At 45.7% G+C, this 20,387-nt stretch overlaps 1 protein-coding gene across 2 annotated transcripts in view; it reads right to left on the minus strand.

The window, feature by feature from the left end:
• LOC306704276 (protein bicaudal D homolog 2-like) overlaps positions 1–18,743 on the minus strand; it is a 41,138-nt gene extending 22,395 nt beyond the window's left edge. For both annotated transcript variants that reach the window (XM_079170548.1, XM_079170547.1), the window contains exons 1-2: positions 18,240–18,743; positions 2,000–2,212 (exon numbers count right to left, since the gene is read on the minus strand). In XM_079170548.1, the coding sequence (XP_079026674.1) occupies positions 2,000–2,212; positions 18,240–18,482 (456 nt within the window). In that variant the 5' untranslated portion in view covers positions 18,483–18,743. The remainder of the gene's footprint in view (positions 1–1,999; positions 2,213–18,239) is intronic.
• Positions 18,744–20,387: the final 1,644 nt, after the last annotated feature.

The following is a 20,387-nucleotide window of genomic DNA, read 5'->3' on the forward strand; positions in this document are numbered from 1 at the left end:
CTGGTGAGGCACATCTGGCTTCCATTATGCCCAAATTATACCAACTTAGACTAAGAGCTGAGCAGCAGCTGACCTAATTATAGCGGAATGTGGAGCTTTCTGAAACGTAAGTCGTTTTGAGAGACATGCCGTTTTTAAGTCTTTCTCACTAATCTTAGTAAAAAAAAAAATGAAAAAAGCTGCTGACATCTGTCTCAAGCAGTGACTCACGGTAAACAGCAGCGATCCCTTCAGCTGCCTGCCAAAGACTTTAGACTCACTCCGAAGGGGAGCCCTCTTTTAACCCCGCCCCCCCCGAATTACAATGGAATTACCAACTTGACCTGCAAAACAGAGGACTCAGCTAAATGTGCTGTGCACAAACACAGGAAGATTTGGAATACTGACGGTTTTAACTACCACGTAGTGGGAGCATTATACAGAGAGGAGGGCTGACTGTCACGATGCAGAACGCGAAGCACAGAAGCACATGGGCCTATTTGGTGCATGGGTGGAGAGGGATGCACGGAACTGGGTAACAATACCGGTGTTTCAGCAACCAAAATGCAGTCGAGCTCCTTCCTGGTGCAGTACGTGATGCACCATGCAGCTACCTAGAGCTGCGTCAAATAAACCAAGTTAAATTGAGTCGTCTGTTCCTTCTCTTCTCACACAGCCAACCTCCTCAAACAAGCTGCTACCCCGTCTTTAGTATTCCAGCTGGTACATGGCTGTCGAGGGAGCGTGGGCCAAAGAAGCGCTTCTGAAGGTGAGAGGCTCTTTTCATCCTTTCAAGTCTCTCTCTCTTTGCGTCAAACAGGCTTCTTCAAAGCTTCGCACATTTCTCAGTCCGTTTCAACCTGTACGGCTCTCCCGTTAATGCAATCTCACTCATGCATCTTGCACGCCTCTGCACTGCGCTGCACCCCCGTCTCTTCTAATGAGGTCAATTAGCTGTGGGTATATGTAAATGGCAGCAGTGAAGGGGTCAGACATTGTCCAATGTGGGGCGCAGACAATAAAAAGGTCAGCATTGTGATTGTCAGGGAAGCTTAAGAGAGAATATGAGAAATGTTTGCTGGAATCTGCGAGGGCTATAGGCTCAGATTTAGACACGGCTTGTTCAAAAGGCTGGTTTGAGGAGGAGTTGTTCTAATGAGGCGTGTCACCAATGCCACAGCTGGGGCGACAGGTTAAGCACTATTTTCATTCAACGGTTCACACAAATTTAAGATATTAACTGATTTATTATTCAGGTGGAGTCGTGCCATCTTTTGCATGTTTCCCACGGAACCTGTGTTTTTCTTCCATCTGTAATTATGACTCCGCCCTGCATCACAATAGGAGCGGAGCGCATCGCATGAGGCTTGAAGGCAAGGTGTTGCTTCAGTCCGCCTGGTCTCTGAGGTCATTACAGTGAGAGTAGTCTTGTCTTAGCATGTCAGGAACACAACAGTTGTTGACTCTACAGTTACACCCTGAATATCACAGGCCCGGGCAGCAATCTTCAAAGTATCAGAGGTGAATGAAGGCAGCTGCAGTAATTATGCAGCACTAAAGAAAAAACATATAAATATATATATATATATAAAAGCTGCAGTTTCCTCCTGGGCTCAACTACACAGGGCTTGAGATTGATCAGTGATTATTATCCGTCGTGTTTTCTGCAGCTTCAGACCTAAAAAAACAACAACAACAAACACACCCGTTGTTCTCAATGGCTGCAGGCAAACAGCAGCAGACCCCCTCTGCTGCTACTGGGAAGTGAGTTCAATTTCAAAGTATTGACGCAGGAAAAAAGAAAACCGCCAGGAAACAGCGTCTTCTGATGAACAGTAATACTCTTAGAAATGACTTTACCCAGTCCTCTTGTTGACCTCTCACACATCATGTGTGCAGTAGTAGCTTCCTATGACACATATCCAGCTGACTGAACGGCACAGAATACATTGTGACCCCCTTTTAAAAAAAAACAGGAATAATTCTGCTCTGACTCTGGTTGCGTATGCGCGACTCTTACCTCTCTCATGTCCTGGGAGATGGTGTTCAGGCGTTCGTTCTCAGACTGGGTATTGGTGAGGATGTTGCGCGCCTGGCGGAGCTCCGTCTGCAGCTCCAGGACCCTCTGCTCGTAGTAGGCCTCCTTACAGGCCGACTCCTGGATGAGAGACTCCTCACGGCTCTCCCCATCCGCTGCCACCTTCCTGTGGTTGGAGTAGGCTTGTCCGAAGGCCTGGAGACACAATAAAGGAGGAAAAGAGTTGTTATTGAGACTCTATAGTTTTAAGAAATAGGGGCGGTTATGTGTTTAATTCACTGTTAATACAATAAAACTAATAATATATATATAAATCAGAGGATGAAGAAGAACTGTAACCGACAAAAGTTAAACTAATCTCCCGGTTCAGCCGGGGACTTAAGAACCTCCCTGAAACACTGCCGTCGCCTCGTAGAGATAATCAGTTAGGCTCCATCTGGACTGCATCATCCCCGCCTTCCCCCCTTTGCTCCCCCATTTCGCCCTCCCTTACCCGCAGGACGCTGCCCTCCCCTGCACCGCAGTGACTCCAAACAGGGAAAAGTAGAGCAAATGGTGAGTGGCGTCTGGGTGATCATGTGTTCTAATACTCTTTAATACCTTCGGAGATCACAGCAGAGTTCAGGAAGGTCAGAAGATATCGGTTGATTTTTAGAGATTAATGGAATTCATGGGAGATTAAAAAACTAAGGAAGACATATCTGCTGCTGGGAGTATTCTCAGTTCAAAAAGGGCCGGGATCAGTCGTGTAGTTTGTGCAGATAGTTTCACTATAAATAGTGCCGCCTTAACTCTGACCTTAATTTATAAATGGCCTGCCATGCAGCAAATAATGACCAGAGAGACAAACAGACACAGACAGGGAGAGCGAGACCTAAACTGCAGCAGAATCTAGGTTAGGCTACTCTCCTACTCTCCGCCGTCACCAAATAATCATCTCCCTGATTACAGATTTTGGATCTCCACTCCTGTAACCACCGGTGATCCGATCCGACTCTCATCCCGCCTCACGGCTCGAGCGCGGGCGTTAATCTGAAGTCACCTGAGGCGCTGAATCTGACCTTGTTTGCAGCTGCAGCGCTCTCTCTCTCCTCTCTCTGACCTGCTACCCTTTTACGCCGGCTCCGTTCGACTGCATATCGCTTTAATCTCAGTAATTCCTTTAGAGAAGGAAAATCTGGAAATTTGCATTAGTTGCTCTGGCCTACTTGTAGGATTCAGACCAATATGTAAACGTGTAAAACTATTTCAGTGCGTGACATTATGTCTGGTGCAGGGCGGCTGCAATATCTCTCACATTCCAGGAGAGAGGACGATTCAAATGAGGAGATGAAGAGATAAACCCTCACGCTGGGACGCAATATGCTTTATTTAGAAGCAACGGCAGTTTGAAATGGTACCAACCATGTTCCCAACATGAGGAACCTCATCTGTGGCAAACTACATATCCGCACATTTAACTAAATAATGTCTTTTTAAGACTTTCTCATTTTTACAGATGAACTGAACATTTTGAAGTAGTTGTAAATCAAATGTCTGAACCAACACACAGGAGCTGAAATGAGTTGATTGAAGAGTAGAAGATACTGATTGATTCAAATTTGATGTTATTTTTCAAGCCAAAATGCTGCTCTTTGTCTTATGTGATGAACATCTTTGGGTTTGGGATTCTTGGTCAGAGAATACAAGCAACTTGAAGACGTCATGTTTGGTTTAAGAGAACTGTAATGGACATACATGTGTAGTAATCATTGTGTCCTAATCATTAAGAAGTGCTTTAATAATCCTAAAGCCAAGGTTCATATTGATGTTTATCGACAGCCAAAGTGTCTGTCAATAAACAACTAATGTCAGTAACTGTAGATAAGAGTATCTGTTCAATAACTCTCCTCATACCTTCCCAAACACCTCCCTCCTCTCCAAAAAACAGCAGGAGGCTGTATTTGATTAGAAAGTCATCAAGACAGGATTAACCCAATCAGAAACCAGGGGAATCCCATCATTATAATCTCGATGTACGGTGGATATCGAAGGGACTCCAATCAATCCAATCTGAGAGGACTGTCCTTCAAACATAAAAGTAGAGCCCCGGGCCAAACGCCGTGACCCACGGCCTTTAATCTCAACTCCCCGAGCGTGGGTCTAGGCTACATTTAGGGGAGGGGAGATAGGCACGCACCAAGCCGGTAATCCCACAGTGAGCTGCACACCCAATTCATAATTCATCTTTAGCTCGCCATATGTTGCAGTTATTTTTTTACATTACAGCGTGGATTATTAATCTCTTGTATAGCTAATCAAAGATCAGGTCTGAAGTCATTAGCACACTGTCTGGACTGGATTTACTCTCGGAGGGCCGGGGCTAACATAATGACGCTATATGAGGAGAATAATTCAAGAGTTTTATCCCTCATACGGTACCCGATGTCCGATTCCAGATGAGTGCTCGTATGACGGGCTGAGGCCAGACACCCTGCTGCGCTGGTCTTTATACTGAGGGCTGCCATGTGGAGATCAAAGCACATTACCACTGATCAAAAGCATCATGGGATTGAGTGCAATTTAGAAAAATGAGACGAACACCTCTGATCTTAGGTCCATCGGTGTGATCTTCATCACTTCCTCATTCATTGCTCACAGCACAGCAGATGCTGTGACTACCCTGGTCACAAGATCAACACATGCACACTTTAAGGTATAAATAAAGACTCTTAATGGGTGCATGAATGCAGACTAGTTTAAGGAAGGATGTGGTTGCTACGCCTTCAGTTCTTGTTTTAGGTACAGCCTTTATCAAAACACTGGTTCCTCTGGTAATTGGTTTTATTTTACAGCCAGCGTTGTTGAACTCGATCCGCTATCTGTCGGTTTATCTTTCAGCGAAACAAACGTTGCTACGACAGCGTGAGTGCTTGTGTTCAAAGCATGCTGGGACATGGCATAACACGTTGTGTTGTCCTCTAATCTGACCGGCTTTCAGAGGCAAAGTCCGCCGAGTAGAGGGTGAAATGAATCGCATCTTACGGCGATGTGATCACTGTTCGGTAACAGGGAGGGGGGAATGCTAAACACTGGGCTCTAAAGGTTACACAGACCTGCTCCTAATGTTCAACACCTTACATGGTGAAGGATGTCAAAGCAGAGAGAATAATAGGTCGCAGGGTTCACCGAGGTTCTCCTCGCTCAGAAACCTCCTGCACATGTTCCTCTAGTTCCTCTGAGTCAAGAGCACAGGACACAAACAGATCGATAGCGTGAGTCTCAGAGGCTTTGTGGAGATCAAAGTAAACCAAATCTAGAATTCTATTGTTGGCGTTTCTGTGGCATGAAGGGAGATCAGAGAGCAGGTAGAGATGTATCCAGAGATTGGACTAGTGCAGACCCTCTGGGGTGGAGAATAAAACCACTGGATATATTCAAGTTAACACACACACACACACACACACCATCTGTACACTGGGATGGATTTAAATCAGAGGCCAGGAGCATTTCAATCAATATGAGGTAGTCCTCTTGAAAACCTTTGCCTTAATAAGACCAACACCCAATTAGGACACTCTCTGGATTTGGATCCGATTCTTCCGTCCACCTCTAATCATCTCATTGTTAAAGTTTCCATTCGCCCCCCCCCGTGGTCTCCCAGCCTGGATCTGATTAATAAGTAAAAATTGCTGCAGGAGGAGACGCAGAGAAATGGAAACATGGAAACATGGTGACAGAGAGAGGAGTCAGACGGCTTCTTTGTCGCTGAGCCAAATTGAAAGACGCCAACTTTAACCACAGAAGACAACCATATCCTTTGATTGGCTGTATATGTGTGTGTGTATATATATATATATATATATATATATATATATATATATATATATATATATATGGGATATATTTCTATTGGTTGATACGTCCTCAAGATAAAACGTCACATCTGTACACTGTATAAAAAAAAGAGAGCGAGGCGGATTGTGATAATGCCGACATGATAATCTCGCTGTGCGATGCCAGATAGGTCACAGCAGGCATGCACTACTGCGCAATACCAGACGACACAACCTCGTGGTGCAGAAATGTGATACGAGAGTGCGTTTGGCAAGACGTGTGAACCCGGAGTGGGCAGATGTTGAGCTGAGATTTTCCGCCTCTACAGCAGCATTCTTGCGCCATGACAAAGCCCGCCTGTGACCAACGCTGAACAATACAACACTATGTCCCTTAGGTCAGTTTAGTTAGTCGTACAGATGGAGAGAGAGAGAGAGAGAGAGAGAGAGAGAGAGAGAGAGAGTCAGGGTCGACACCCGGGAGCCAAAGCAGTGAAGGCCGGGCGGTCAGGGTTATTAAGAGTTGTCATTGCGGAGAGGTGGAGCAGGAACAGAGAATAAAATAACAAAAACAAACACACACTGAATGGATTCCTGCCTCGTGAATCACGGCTCACGTGGAGACGGTCGGTGACGATAAACAGAGACTCTCTCTCCGTCTCTGTTCACAGGCCGCTGTGCAGCCAGCGAGGTAGAAGGGACAGATCGCCTCGAGGTATGCGCCGATTCTATATTTAGCTGTCCGTTATCAACTGCTGGAAATAAAAAGAAAGAAATCTCCCGAGGCATGAGCGGCAACACGTACGTGTGTGTGAGACCTAGCGCGACACGATGACCGCTATTCTACACTCGTGTTATCTCATTAGGACATGTTAGACCTCCGTGTTGTGTGTCTGTGTAACATGCTTCTGTGAGGAATGCAAACTGCGTCACGTGGCTGTGTATGCTTGTTGCTGATCAGTGCATGTGATGCCAATGACACTCGCTGTAATGAGTAACAGAGAAGCTAATTATTTACTTCAGACTTTACTCTTCAGTGGGATGGGAATTGAAAAAGAGACTCACATCCCTCGGAGGTTATGATTAACTCTCCGCTGGTTTTGAACTGACAAGTTTCTCACCAAATCAGCAGCTCTAAATTCGGACCTTTTAAAACAGGGATTTCAACAATAAGTAGAAGACACTGGGATATGAGAGTTAAGATGTATGCGAGTCATTATATGTGCCAAACTAACAGAAGGAGAAAGAAGAAGAGGGGAGAAGAAAAGAGGGGAGAGAAATGGGAGGGAGGCAGAGGTATTAGCTGTTGCCTGGCACAGAGCCACATCGATTCACTGCATAGCACAGAGCCGTTGGGTTATTATTCACACACACACACACACACTCAACACAAATACACTCATCCCATTTCCAATTTTTCCCAGCGTGCCCTGCAGTCAGCCGTGCTGCAGCACCTGGTGTTGCCGTGTTGAGGCTTGCTCTCGCTCACGAGATAACGGAGGAAGAGGCGAGTGTTCAAAGACCTCGTAGGGGTTCCACCAACACTGGCGGTGCAAACACGCCCGGGCCACGCACGGCACGCCGAAGGCAAGGAATGGAGAGTATGAGAAAGCAGAGGTTAGAGAAAAAATAACCGCGTGTCAGTTTTACGGGATGCATGTTTCTTTCGTAAAAGAATAACGTCTATAGCCTCGAGTGGACCGGCTGAACGTTATACTCTCACCAAGAGACTGAAAGGGCGTGAACCTCTGAAAAAACACAACCACACAGCTGTGCCAGATTGTGGATCTCCTGAGTTGCAGGACAGAGAAAACAGAGGATGCCAGAAGATAGACACATGTGATCAAAGCACACACACACACACTCTGCGTATGAGTGATGTACTAATCAGACTCATGAGGCACTTTACACGCCTCACTGAAGAAGTCGTCCTCAACCATAATAAAATAGTATCAGATTGGGCTGCAGCTCAGTGATACATACGTTTTCCCAGCTTACATCAGGCTGTAATGATTACCCGCTAGTTAGCGCTTTCATCAGACCTCGCTGGGGGAAAACTACGCTTCATATTTTATTCCGACTTCACATCGGCCACTAATCTGGACTCAGGCATTAATAACTCAGATCAGACCTCGTGTTCAAACATGATGCTCATCTATATTCATCATGCGTCAGAGACGGGGGCGAGAGCAACATATACCCGCTTCATCAAAAGGTGAAACACCTGCAAAGAGAAGACAATCAAGCCGCCCACTGCCAATTATAGTGTCTGTGTCAGCCTGAAGGCCCGACCAACTATATACTGTTGGTGATCTTGAGCTGGCTCCTGTTATTACCAGGTAATAACAGTCACTCTGCCTCTGGCAGTGGGCTAAAGAACCTGAGCGCACACAGTTTATTTAGCCTTCAGTGTATATGATACATAAGACGAACGCGGCTTCTACATGCTACAGAATAGGTCATGAGTAATGAGAAAAAGTCATTTTTCTCATTACTCATGAGTGAAATACAAGCCGAGTCCAAAAACAAACCAAGTTCCACCGTCAACATTTAGAGAAAAAGCAGCTCGTTAAGCGTTTCCCGAGAAAGGCTTGTCTCGACTCCAGTTACTGTTTCTCTCTTCTCGGACGCCATGAAAACTTGTCTGTACGGGCGAGATGAACCACGGGGTCTTCAGTATTTAAACAGTCAATTAATCACAAGGAAGCATCTGTTTGTCGGGCCCCATTGTCCGGGGGCTAAATCTGCCACACTATGGAGGAAGAAGCCGGTGTCCCGGGGGGGGGGGGGGGGGGGGGGGAAACTCAATAGGTCTGATATATATATATATATATTGTGCCACCATATTGCCGTCTGAGCTGGACTCTTGAGGTCTTCATCAATGTTCCATACACCGCCTCCAGTTGAAGCCATTCACAACCTCAATCATTTGCAATGCAAAGTCAGCCTTATCTGAGCCTGTCGGTCCCCCTGTCTGCCTGACCCGGTGTGAGTGGATCAGATCTCTCAGGTCCACGCGCCCGCACCCCAGGGGGGGAACCGCCGTCGCTATGGTTACCACACCAATTACAGTTGACAGAGCGAGCGGCGGCCCCGGTAGAGGCAGCCCGCCGGCACAGATGGCGGTTTCAGAGCACAGATTGCTCTCCTCCCTCCCCACCAGAGCGCCATGCCGCTCCTATTTGAGATTTGCTTTTTAGCACAAAAGAGCTTGCATACTTTGAAGTATTTTTGTTTTTGCTCTTTGGCGTCAGGGGCCAAGCGTACATCGTAGCAAACAAGCAGTGAATAAGACAGAGTCTCCATTCAAGAGTGTGTTTCAGCATATTCTCCCAGAGGAAACGGCTCCCTGTGGAGCTATAACGCACGACTTCCACGGCCCACCAGCCCCTCGCTGTTGTTGACATAAATGATGGAGAGGAGGGGGGCAGCTGAGGCCACAGCTGGGGCAAACACACACACACACACACACACATTTGTGAACTCAGACACCCACACACATGTGATTCCTTTTTCCTCCAAAGTCCAATGTTGGGTTTGCAGGAAGAAGGGGGGAGGTGAAGGAGACGTTGAATGTATGTGTTATGGGAGAAAGCCTGTCGTCATTTAACCTTAACAGTAATCATTTATTACATTAATGTTGCATATGAGACCCTGATGCAGTCCCCCCCATCATTCTAGACTCATCCATTAGCGCCCAGACACGTCTAATCAATCCGGATGAAGCATCGACAGGATGGGGGGGGGGGGGCCTGTAGAACCTCCTTCCTGAGGTTTTCCTCATCCAAGGTGCCTCATATGTCGCCACTTGAATGCAACTATTCATCACTTCTGATCTAATTTTCCTCCACTCACAGAACAAGGCTAAAGTTATCTCCCCATCTCTCTGTTCATCCTCCCAAACCCAGAGGACGGTCTCTCGGGCGGGTCCTGCCTTTTGCTCCTGGCCAGACAGAGACTAATGACCCCCCCCCCCCCCCCCCCCATGTGCAGTAATTAAATCCTGTATGTGTGACTGTGTGCACACACATCGTTCTCTCTACCAGTGAGGTTAAATCTTGGGTCAGGGTGGCAAGCCGACCATATGAGCCCGTGTCAGGTTTTTGAATAATGGTGGTGAGGAGGGGGGGGCTCATAGCCTCACCACTACTTTGCATAAAGTAAATAATATCTGTGTGCAAACATAACAGTAAAACAGCACATGCATACAGCAGAGAAACGATTGTCTGCATTACACAATCAGCTCTATTCTTCCATGTCAGCAGTACAATACTTATAAATCTCTCTAACAACAGAGCATCCAAGTAAGCTAATGAAAAGAGGTGAAAGTGTAACTCGATGCCTTTAAGTCCTGAACAAATGCTGTAAACATCATTCCTCTCTTTCATGAGATACATATTTATTAAGCTATGTTTGCACAGAAAGAAAAAGGAGATATTCTCTATTTAAAGTCCCGGCTCTTTAAACTCATTAAGCCAGCTGATAGAGGAACCCCTATTCTTCCTCTATATAAAAAAAAGAAAAGAAAGAGTGAGCTGGTTCCCACAGGAAACTCCGGCATTGCCCGGTGTCCCTCCCTCCCAAACCTCTCTCTCTCTCTCCCTTTTCTCTGGCTGCTCTCCCCATTTCTCAAGGACCCCTGAGAGATTGGCACACATCCAATTAAAGCCCCTCCTCTCTTTGAGCCCAAACTCTAATGTTGTTATTGCTGTACAGGCAAACCCCCTCCCCGTTACCCAAGTTATCTATTCCCAGTTCCTCCCCCTCTGTGACTCAACCGTGCCGTGCCGGAGGGTTTCAAAGTGTGGGCTCCATGAGACTCGGGTACGACACACTGTGACGGGGGGGGGGGGGACCCGGACCCACTAGTCTATTTATAATAGGAGCCTGGGGAAGGAGGAGTGGGGAGTGCAGATAGATTGTACGCGACGTACTCCTGTTCTCCGACTCCACTGGGGTGTTGATGTTAAAAAGGAACCCCGGGGCGAAGGGATGATCCTTTTGAAATTGGGTTTGCTGATGTTTGAATAGATAGCCTATTGAAATAAGGAATCTGCCCTCTGGTTCAATTAATTTCGGCGAGATGGGAGCTCAGTTAGGAGATAGTTTGAGATGAGGGGACCATGTAGAATTTCAGAGGAACCAGAGAGGGATGTGTCAGTATGAACTCATGTAAACAGAGAACGATGTGTGCATGTGTGTGTGGGTGGGAACTGGGCACCCACCATCTGTCCACTTATAGCAACCACAGGCTTATTCCTGCTATTCATATATGCTAATAAGTGTTGCACCCCCATCTCAGATCTATTGTTTATATTCAACTCAAGGGGATAAAATCACCGCCGAGGGAAAAAACTAAATTTACTCTTTGTGTGTCAAAGCCCAGGAAAGTAAAGCTTTTTACAATATGGGCCAATGTGGACTTCTGATTTCATGATGTCATAAAAAAGGACGTTTTAATGAATGCTTGATGTGGATGAAGGGATCAGATTACTTTATGGATTGGAAACTTGCAAATCCCCCTCTAACCAGTATTTAAAATGTTCCCAATGCATCTGGGATGTTAGTGAAGTCTGCTGATTACTAAGCAGACCTTCCTCTGATCCACTAAAAAGACATCCGGACTGATACAGAGACATATTTCATACACTTCCTATCTGCTATAAAAAGCCAGGCTCCTCACAAGTAAACAGGATGCAGAGCTGGGGGGCGAGACCAGACTTCATTTCAATAGAAGGAAGAAGAAAGATTTGATGGAGTGGAGCTTCGCCTGGACTCAGTAAGAGTCCTTATGGTAGCGGGAAACCAAAAGCCGTAAACACGCATGTTTTATGTGAGGGTGTCCTTCTGTGTCAATCACGTTGCACAAAAGATAAGGAAGGTTTGTGGGAACTCGGATACAACCCACGGACTCAATCTAGACTCTAATAAAGGAATGACTCAGGCGGGGTCGAAAACAAACGTGTACTCTGCCCACATGCCTATAGCTGATTCATGTGTTTATATAAGGAACCAGTGTCTCAATATAAATACATATGAGCCGGCCTTGCACTGGTGAAGTTGGCGTTAAACTAAACTGAACAGCGGTACACGGGCCTCGGGCTAACTGGACCACGGGCCCAGACATTATGTAACAAACAGGGAAAATAGAGTTAGCTTTACAACAGGGAAGTGAGTATTTAATATCAAAAATAGAATTCAAAATGAAGTGTTGGTGGAAGCACAAACTGGGATGAGAGAGACATAATGAAACCACACAATAAAGACATGTAGGTGATGGGATAAGTAGAAGTGTATTTCTTACACACATCTAGCTCAGTCACGTGCACGCACACTGGCTTCTTTGTTGACAGATTTATATGAGTTTACAGTCATTATGCCGTGTAGGCGAAGGGAAACTGGAGACTGGTGTATTCCCTGAGCGAACCCTGTTGTATTACTATGACCTCATCCTCTGCTTCGAGCATGGACTCCTGCCCTGGCCTTCAGTAATTGGATTACGTTGGAAGAATCATGACCCTGCTGGGCTGCCGTACAGCTTCCGTACGTGCACTCTTGACTTCTGTGACTGTTGTAAAGAAATCCATACAACCTAGGGGGTATTTCAAAAGGTATAAATCTAACTGCGTGTAACAAATGTGAGTGGACGCTTTGCAATATGAGGAATCAGGCGCCATAAATACTGAAAATAAAACCTTCCACTTCATTGCTGCTGAAGGTTGGGTTATATTTTATGGACCCATTTCAGACTACCTAATAGCTTTGACTACAACCAGAAGGCAGTGTCTCAGAGTGTGACTGAATACATGACACAACACCCCCTTGGGCGGATACAATGCTACGCGCCATAGGCAACAACTTATCGACCAACAAACGGCTGCATACCAAGACACCCATTGTTAAAGCAGGACTTCACGAATGCCTTTTTCTTTTCCAGCAAACACACTGAACAAACACTCCACTCTTTAAACCCAAAAACATTCCAAGCGGCCCCTAACACTCGAGATCTGTAACAACTCAAACAGTCTTCCACTAATGCTGCAGAATAAATGCGGCCTCCGCTTGAACTGTGGACGGGTGCTGATGGTATTCATGCTTATCGGAGTTAAGGACAAAAGCTCTTAAAATCATTACGGATTAGCAGCGGGCCATTTTACCTAAAATCGGGCGGGATGATTCTTTCATTACGTTGCGATACCATATGGTCGTCCTTATGTGACACGGGAGGCAACGTTATTCAGTGGGAGTGGCTCCTGAGGACGGACCAGCCTGTCTGGACAGTTTTGCAGCGGAAATGTCTCCGCCAGATGATCGCGTGGGTGGTCTTCACAATAATCTGCACATCCTCGTTGGAGGTTGAGATTCATACAGCAGAGTGCCAGGCCTGACGGCGCTCAGAGGACGGACTGATGGGCTTGGCTCTGGCAGCCACTGGAGTAGGCTACCAGACCAGGACGGGTCAGTTTCCCCAAGCCTCCATCCAGCCCTCCCCCAAAATGCCCCTACCTGTCCCTGGCTATGGAGGCTACACAGTGTGCCTGGGCCTGGCAGATTCCCAGACCTCCGTAAGCCCTGCGCATAGCGGCTGGGATTCATCCTCTTATGAGGGTAGGGGATTTAGGACTTTATTTAGTGCCATTTAGAAAAGATTACCCCTTAACTGCAGACTTGCCGTCCAGCAAAAAAAAAGACATTATTGGTAAGAGAATTACCCAAACAATACTGAAAGGTTTAGCAAATTGTAGGTCAGAGATAGAGGCAAAAAACCTAACCGAACACAGACTGAAAGCCAGTAAAATAAGACAATTATTGGGTACAGTGGATTGAAAGAGCTATTGCAACGGGATGGGAGTTTGTAATAAGATATAATAATGGCTGAAGTGAGAAAAAAAGATTATGAGGTAAGAGAGGAGCAGCTGTTGATGAAACATAGCTTGGCATGGCAATCTAATAATATGAGACTGACTTTATTTATGAGTTTATGAAGGGACCAGATGGGTTTTGTGTCCTTGTATTTTCTACTGACATCCAATCAGCATCCAACCCATTTAACAGCACAGAAAGGGCTTAGAGTCACACCAGATATCTTTGTTTAAGGACACTGGGATATATCCTTTAGTGATCTGCCATTTCAAAGGGGGACAAAAGTGTCCAATCCTTTCAAATGTAACCACAATGGGATGCCTCTCTCGCTCTCCTTTGTCCCACACTGTGTTCTGCTGGCTTTTAACCCTCCCTTCATCTGTGACACCCAAGACCGGGTAACCCCAACTGGCTCAGAGACACAATGGGCCGGCGAGCCGAGCACAGAGAACCCAGGTTTTACTGAGCTTAACAATATTTTAGGGTTGCGATTGTCTGGTTGAATTCCGCAACGCAGTGCGCAGCCGCCGCTACACCGACGGGGAGGTATGCCGGAGAGGAACGAGGTCTGAATGACTTCAGCGCGGCCACGGACACTCCGTGTAACAAGGGTCCGAGGAGCTCCAGGTCTTGGTTAAAGTGCCATTGTCTAAGTGCGTGTATAGTCCGAAAAAAAGAATCAGTATCAGAAAATAATAGCTAAAAAGTGGTGACTGTGTGGTGCTCTATTGGTCTATTGTCTTTGGATATAAGACGGCGTCTCTATCTTAATACATTCACACGGCTCTAAGAAAGGCTGAGGGTCTAAACATTGAGGTCCCTACGCATTCAAAGTTCTCCATAAAAGCACAGACGATATGCAGGAGCTGGCTCCTTTCTTTAGACCTGCATTAACTGTTGAGGTGTGGCCCATGATGCCACCTGTGTCTGGCTTAACTTAAGAATATCAACAACAGCTGAGGGAACACAGCCTTCCGCCGTAACACTGCTAGATGATGTCATCAGCTAACCTTGTGACTGAGTCTGTACTCTGCGTTATTAGCCTTATCATATCTTCACCAAGATATGAACGCCAGCACGCCTGAATCAGAGCACTGTTTGAAGAGGGAACATCGTATTGTGTACAAATCAGCTGTTGACTTAAGAGTTAATGAACTGTGTGTCGACAAATCAGTTGAGGAAATGTTGCATATGAAGTCTTAGCGGTGAAGCAGATGGATCTCTCCGTCTGACTCTGACAGTGGGCCGCAAGCACTGTGAGAAATACCCGGTGGCAATCGGGGTGTGTGTCCCCCCCCCCCCCCCCCCCCACCCCCCACCTAGTGCTCCAGTGTCATTATGCTGCAGTCCTACACAGATTCAATACGCCATAAGCCAGATTCAATGGATGCAAGCCAACGCAATCAACTGGCCTATACACACTTTACACTCTTGTCTCCTGATGCACAGCAGATCTATGAGACTGCAGTCACAGCGAGTCTTTATTTGAGTCTAAGCAAGATGTCGGAGAAGGAAAAAAAGTCCACTGCTTTTCAGGTTGTACGGGGGTAACAAAATAGTTGGATTGTGGACCGTTTGCAAAGACGCCAACCACAGAAGAAGGCCTTACAGTAAGAGGAAACACCACAATAATATTTTTCTGTTTTACTATTTGTAAAAAAATACTGCTGACACAGTACGTTTTTAAGAGACATTTTTGTGGCAATTGCAAAGTGAAAAATATTTATTTTAGACCCCACAAATTGTGCTTTTGAGTGTGAATCATTTCGCACACTGGCTACAAGACAAAAGGTGACCATTACTAAAAACAGTCAGCAGAACCTTCTATCCGTGGAGTAAACGAGGGAGAAGATGGATGAGGATAGAGAGACATCAACATAGAGATAGCAGTCCATCCCTAGTGTGACAAAGGCCAGTGCACCGGCAAATAATGGATGGAGAATGAACAAATACATGGCTACTTCCAGCCAATAGGCATGTGTGTATATACTGTAGCTAGCTGTGAGAGGATCCCTAAGCAGCCACCGGCAAACACACTCAGGATGCAGCTCACAGTAAGGCACAGAGCTGTGTCGTTACTAAGCAACAGCAGTGCACAGAATTCCTCTATCCTCCTGCCTCAAGGAGTAGTGTGCGTGTGTGTGCGTGTGCGTGTGCGTGTGTGTGTGTGTGTGTGTGAGTATAAGTGCCCTGCTCAAGGGTAGGTGAGAGGGTGAGGATTGATTAAACGGCCGGGGACGTTTGCTAACCGTCGCAGTGATTTCTGATTCTCTGTTTGCATCCAACGTGAGACAAAAGAGCGGTATGTGGGCCTTTAAAATCCTGAGGAATACACATAAATCTGAGGCATTTCTTGTATTTTTTTACGCTGTGTTTGTGCATACCAGTAAGTGAGAGGAGAGGTCAGGGGTCAGTGGAGAGGGTCCCGTGTGGAGCTACTGTGTAAATCACCCAGACAATATATACCACTCTGTCTAGACAGCCAAACAATGCCAAAGAGAACACGGGATTCATGGCTGAACTGAAATAAATGTATTATATATATTATTATATTGCTAACAGCTGGTCATTTTGATTACCTACTTCAAAAGAAGACTGTAAGAGTGATGTATGACAGACGTGTTTGACATTGAGTGGAATGTTTAGCATTAACTTGTACTCAACAGAAGCTTATCTTGTGTTTGCTCCCCGCTATCTGCTGCTCTTCTACAGACAGTGAGGAGAAGGTGGAGTAGAACGTCAGAAAAATGTGTTTGTGTTCCTCTTGTGATAGCATCAAGTCTGCCCTTCATACAGAGGCCGGGGTTGGGGGGAAGGGGTTGTTGGGTGGATGGATAAAGAAACAAAGCTATGGTCTTTGAAAAAGGTTAAGATCTGATCCGTGATCTACAACCAGTATAACCCAAACCCTGAGGCGAAAGAAAGAACCTCTGCCACAGCTTTGAGCAAACAACTGAATTTACTGCCCACACACACACACACAGATGGATGTTTGTGTTTCATTATGAGGCGGAAAGAAAGATCCGCCACAGTCTAGGACGTCACAATGAGAGTGACTTCTACTGGTATATTTTGAAAAACCTTCTCAAAATGTCCCCGTTCCTTTTTATTTGCTTTAGTTTGGTTGCTCTTAGTGTGTTTCTTCTATTCTTTCTGCTGTCATTCCTCTGTGGCAGTGAGAGGCCTTCCTGCCAAACACAATAACAACGACTAGAGAGAGCGAGTCACTGGAGGACGGAGAGAAGAAGAAGAAGAGGGACAAGCAGAGAGCTGAAATCCTGCTGCTCTTTCTACTGACACAACAACCCAAGGGGGGGGCCGTGAGCAGATTTCTGGCAAGGCAATAAGGGGTTTACCATGAACTCAGCTTTCTCAGCCATTTGATGGGAGGACACAGGAAGAACCCCGTATCTCAAAAGGAGGATGTGAGCAACCGTGAACAAGCCTGTGTCAAAGCGGGAGTCAGATTATTGTTTTTCCATGACTACTTGTGGGCACAGAAAGAGTTAAAGGCTGCAGCCGTTGGCAGGACTTGTCTGCCTAACGTCACTCTTACAGTCATAGGTCTCTCCCTCCAAATCACAAGACAGTGACAAACTGCTGCTCTGGTGAAGAAAAATTAGACACAATGTGCAACGACGGTAGGGAAATAAGTCCGGCCACTGTCCAGAAAAACAGACTTCCTTTATCTGACTCTGGAGCCCAGCTTGAACCGTCACTCTCAACATTCTTTCCACTCCCAAAGGGCCGCAACTCATCTGGTTTCTCTCTCTCTCTCGCTCTCTCTCTCTCTTCTGAGCGGGAAGGTTCAAAATTCAAACCTGCTCCCTCCCCTTTGGACTGAACTAGTAATTCTTGTTCACAGAGGAAGGCCCATCCGAGCAGAGAGACACATTAACAAGAGAATGCCAGTCACACGTCTAAAAATATGCCTGAGGAGCAGAACTAAAACACAGGCTACATATAAATGCCTAAAAGCGCTTTCCATGTCTGATATCAAGCATGCACAGCAAAGTATTGCAGAGCGTTGCTTGTCGTAATGGTCATATTTGTACAGTCGTTGGAGCCCGCTCATTACTCATTACAGGAGCGCGGGGGTGGAAAACACACCAGGCCTAGGTCCAGCTAGTCAGAGAGGAATGTCTCTGAGAAGAGGCATATAGGGCTGCATAAATAAATAAAAAGGTGGCAGTGCAATGGGGGACACCCTGAGTGAAGAGGGGGTGGGGTGAGGAGCAGCCTGCAGAGGAAGCATCCCCTCCTCATCCTGCAGTTTTTGACCTTGCAGGATGAAAGACAGATGGCTATTTTACGGCTGATGCCTGTCCAAATGTCACAGCACACCGGTCCAATATATAGAATACTGTAGTGATGAGACCATAAAAAAATAAAGAAAACTACAAGGTCAATGATAATTACTGTTTGGTAGCCCCTGACAAATGGGAGTATGCCCCAAATTGAGGTGCAGGGTTTTGGGGGTTGATGGGTAGGGCACATAAATGCAAGATGATATTTTTATTTCAGGATTTTGAAATGTAGCTTACCTCTTTCAGCTGGTCGACCTCCTGCCTGACGGTCTCGTACTCGATCTCCAGGTCGTCGTACTGCTGTTTGAGCTGCTGCTTCTCCTCCAGCACCACCAGTCCGTACTCCGCCGCCTGGATCTTCTCGTTCGTGGTCTCACTCAGCTCCCGGGAGAGACGCTCGATCTCGGCCCGCAGCACCCACTCCGGCGCGGCCTCCAACAGCCGCATAGCGTCGGTGTAGCCTTGCTCTTCCACGGACATGGTCGGTACCGGTGACGATCAACCAGCTGATCTGTTACAAGGAGGGGAAGGATGTTCGGGGACGTCTTCAGGCGGTGTAACCTTGAAGATGAAGCGCGTTGCTTAAATTCGTCTGTATTTAAATTGCATGATTGTTACGGTTACGTTTCTGGTTGCCGGTCTTCTTTCTTTGGTCATGTAGATGACGACGGGGGAGCTCGTCGTTATCTCTTAAAACTGCTCCATCGTTAGGCTCCTGCGCTTCCTTCTCCTCTCCCCCGGGCTTGTTGGAGCAATTGCGCCGGAGCAGGGAGTACCAACAGCCAGGACTAGAGATATGATAAACAACTTCCGGTTCTGACTTTCAAAATAAAACTCCTTTCCGAATATATGTGAAGAAATCGACTTCAGAGCGAGCATGGTTGTGGATTTAATTTGCTTTATTACTTGATAAAATGAGAATGTGAGTACATTTACGGGTGAACAATAGTGTATGAAAAAATATTTAAGTCTCAGAGCTCTCTTATTTTAATGTGAAGGCCCAACCTGTTAACTTCCGTTAAATGCATGTCGTCAACACCGGCTTTTTTGAAACAGCTGAACGGTTTGTTGAAATGAGTTGGAGCTACGCATCCAGCTGGGACAGCTCCTACGCAGGGCCGCAGTGCTTGTCGGGAAATGTAGTACATGTAGTACATAAAGCCAAACAAAGCGGTTTGTCGACGACAGGAAGTGAACTCATTTCCCAGCAGGCGTTGTTTCTTTGCTTATGTGGAGCACGGAAATCTCCGTGCCAGCCGTTTGTTATCATAGAAATAGAACGAACAGACATGCTGTCGGCTGTCCGTAGCGGTTGCCAAATGTATATCTGCTGCCATCTGTCGGAAACGTTAATGAATTCATAATTTCAAAAATATTGCACTGCATAATCACACATTCTGTCCTCTTGGCTGCACATGAAAGGGCCTCATTAAACTTAAACTGGCTTGCAGCGACATTTTTAAAACGTTAATACTGTCCATCAAAGAGGGTAACGTTACACTTGTTCCTTCGCCTTTCGCTCTATTTCTATTACATTTATTATATGACTTTACTTTAAATGAAACGAATTCTTAAATATATGCTTTTATGAATTGTTGTATAGTTTTGTATCAGGACTATATAGGCTTACTTGTTGTATAGGTGCATGTTCAAATACACTTTTGGATATATATTTATATTGTACATAGTCATTATATGTTTATACTTACATCTGTTCTACTTTTTTTGTTGTCCTTGTTTTATTTTTTATATATTTTTTGTTATTTGTAAACTTGTGTATGTACGTTGAGAGCAACGTGTAAACCGGAGTCAGATTCCTTGTATGCATACGCATACATGGCCAATAAAGCTGATTCTGATTCTAAATGCAGTGTAGCCTTCCTGGTACTCCATGTCTCACACCTTTTTTCACGGCAGATAAACTTGAGGCAAGCACAGGTGTGATGCATGAAATCAGCTTAATAAAGGCCCTGGTTCTGTGCATGCTGGCTCATTACTGCACATGGAACAACAGCAATCATTACTGTAGAGGAACAAAATCCCATTCTTAATTCTTAAATGGTATTCTTTCTTTGTTTTCTATTGTCTTTTCTGTTTTGCATTGTACCTTTACTCTTGTTCACAATCATACTGCCTTCTATCGCCTCTTGGCTCTGCATTCCCTTGCCACTGGTGAGATGTGCCTGACTAATCACTGTCATGCCTGTGATTTTACTCTGGGCCTGGGTAGTACTTGTTATGCTTAGAACTATATATAGTATTAAGCATGACAAGTACTATATATAGTACTAAGCATGACAAATACTACCCACACAACTACTAAGCTTGTACATGTACATATGTACAAGCTTAGTAGTGTTGTGTTGACTGTTCATTTTGTCTGTT

This window comes from Pholis gunnellus (genome assembly GCF_910591455.1).
Source record: "Pholis gunnellus genome assembly, chromosome: 2".
NCBI classification, from domain to species: Eukaryota; Metazoa; Chordata; class Actinopteri; order Perciformes; family Pholidae; genus Pholis; species Pholis gunnellus.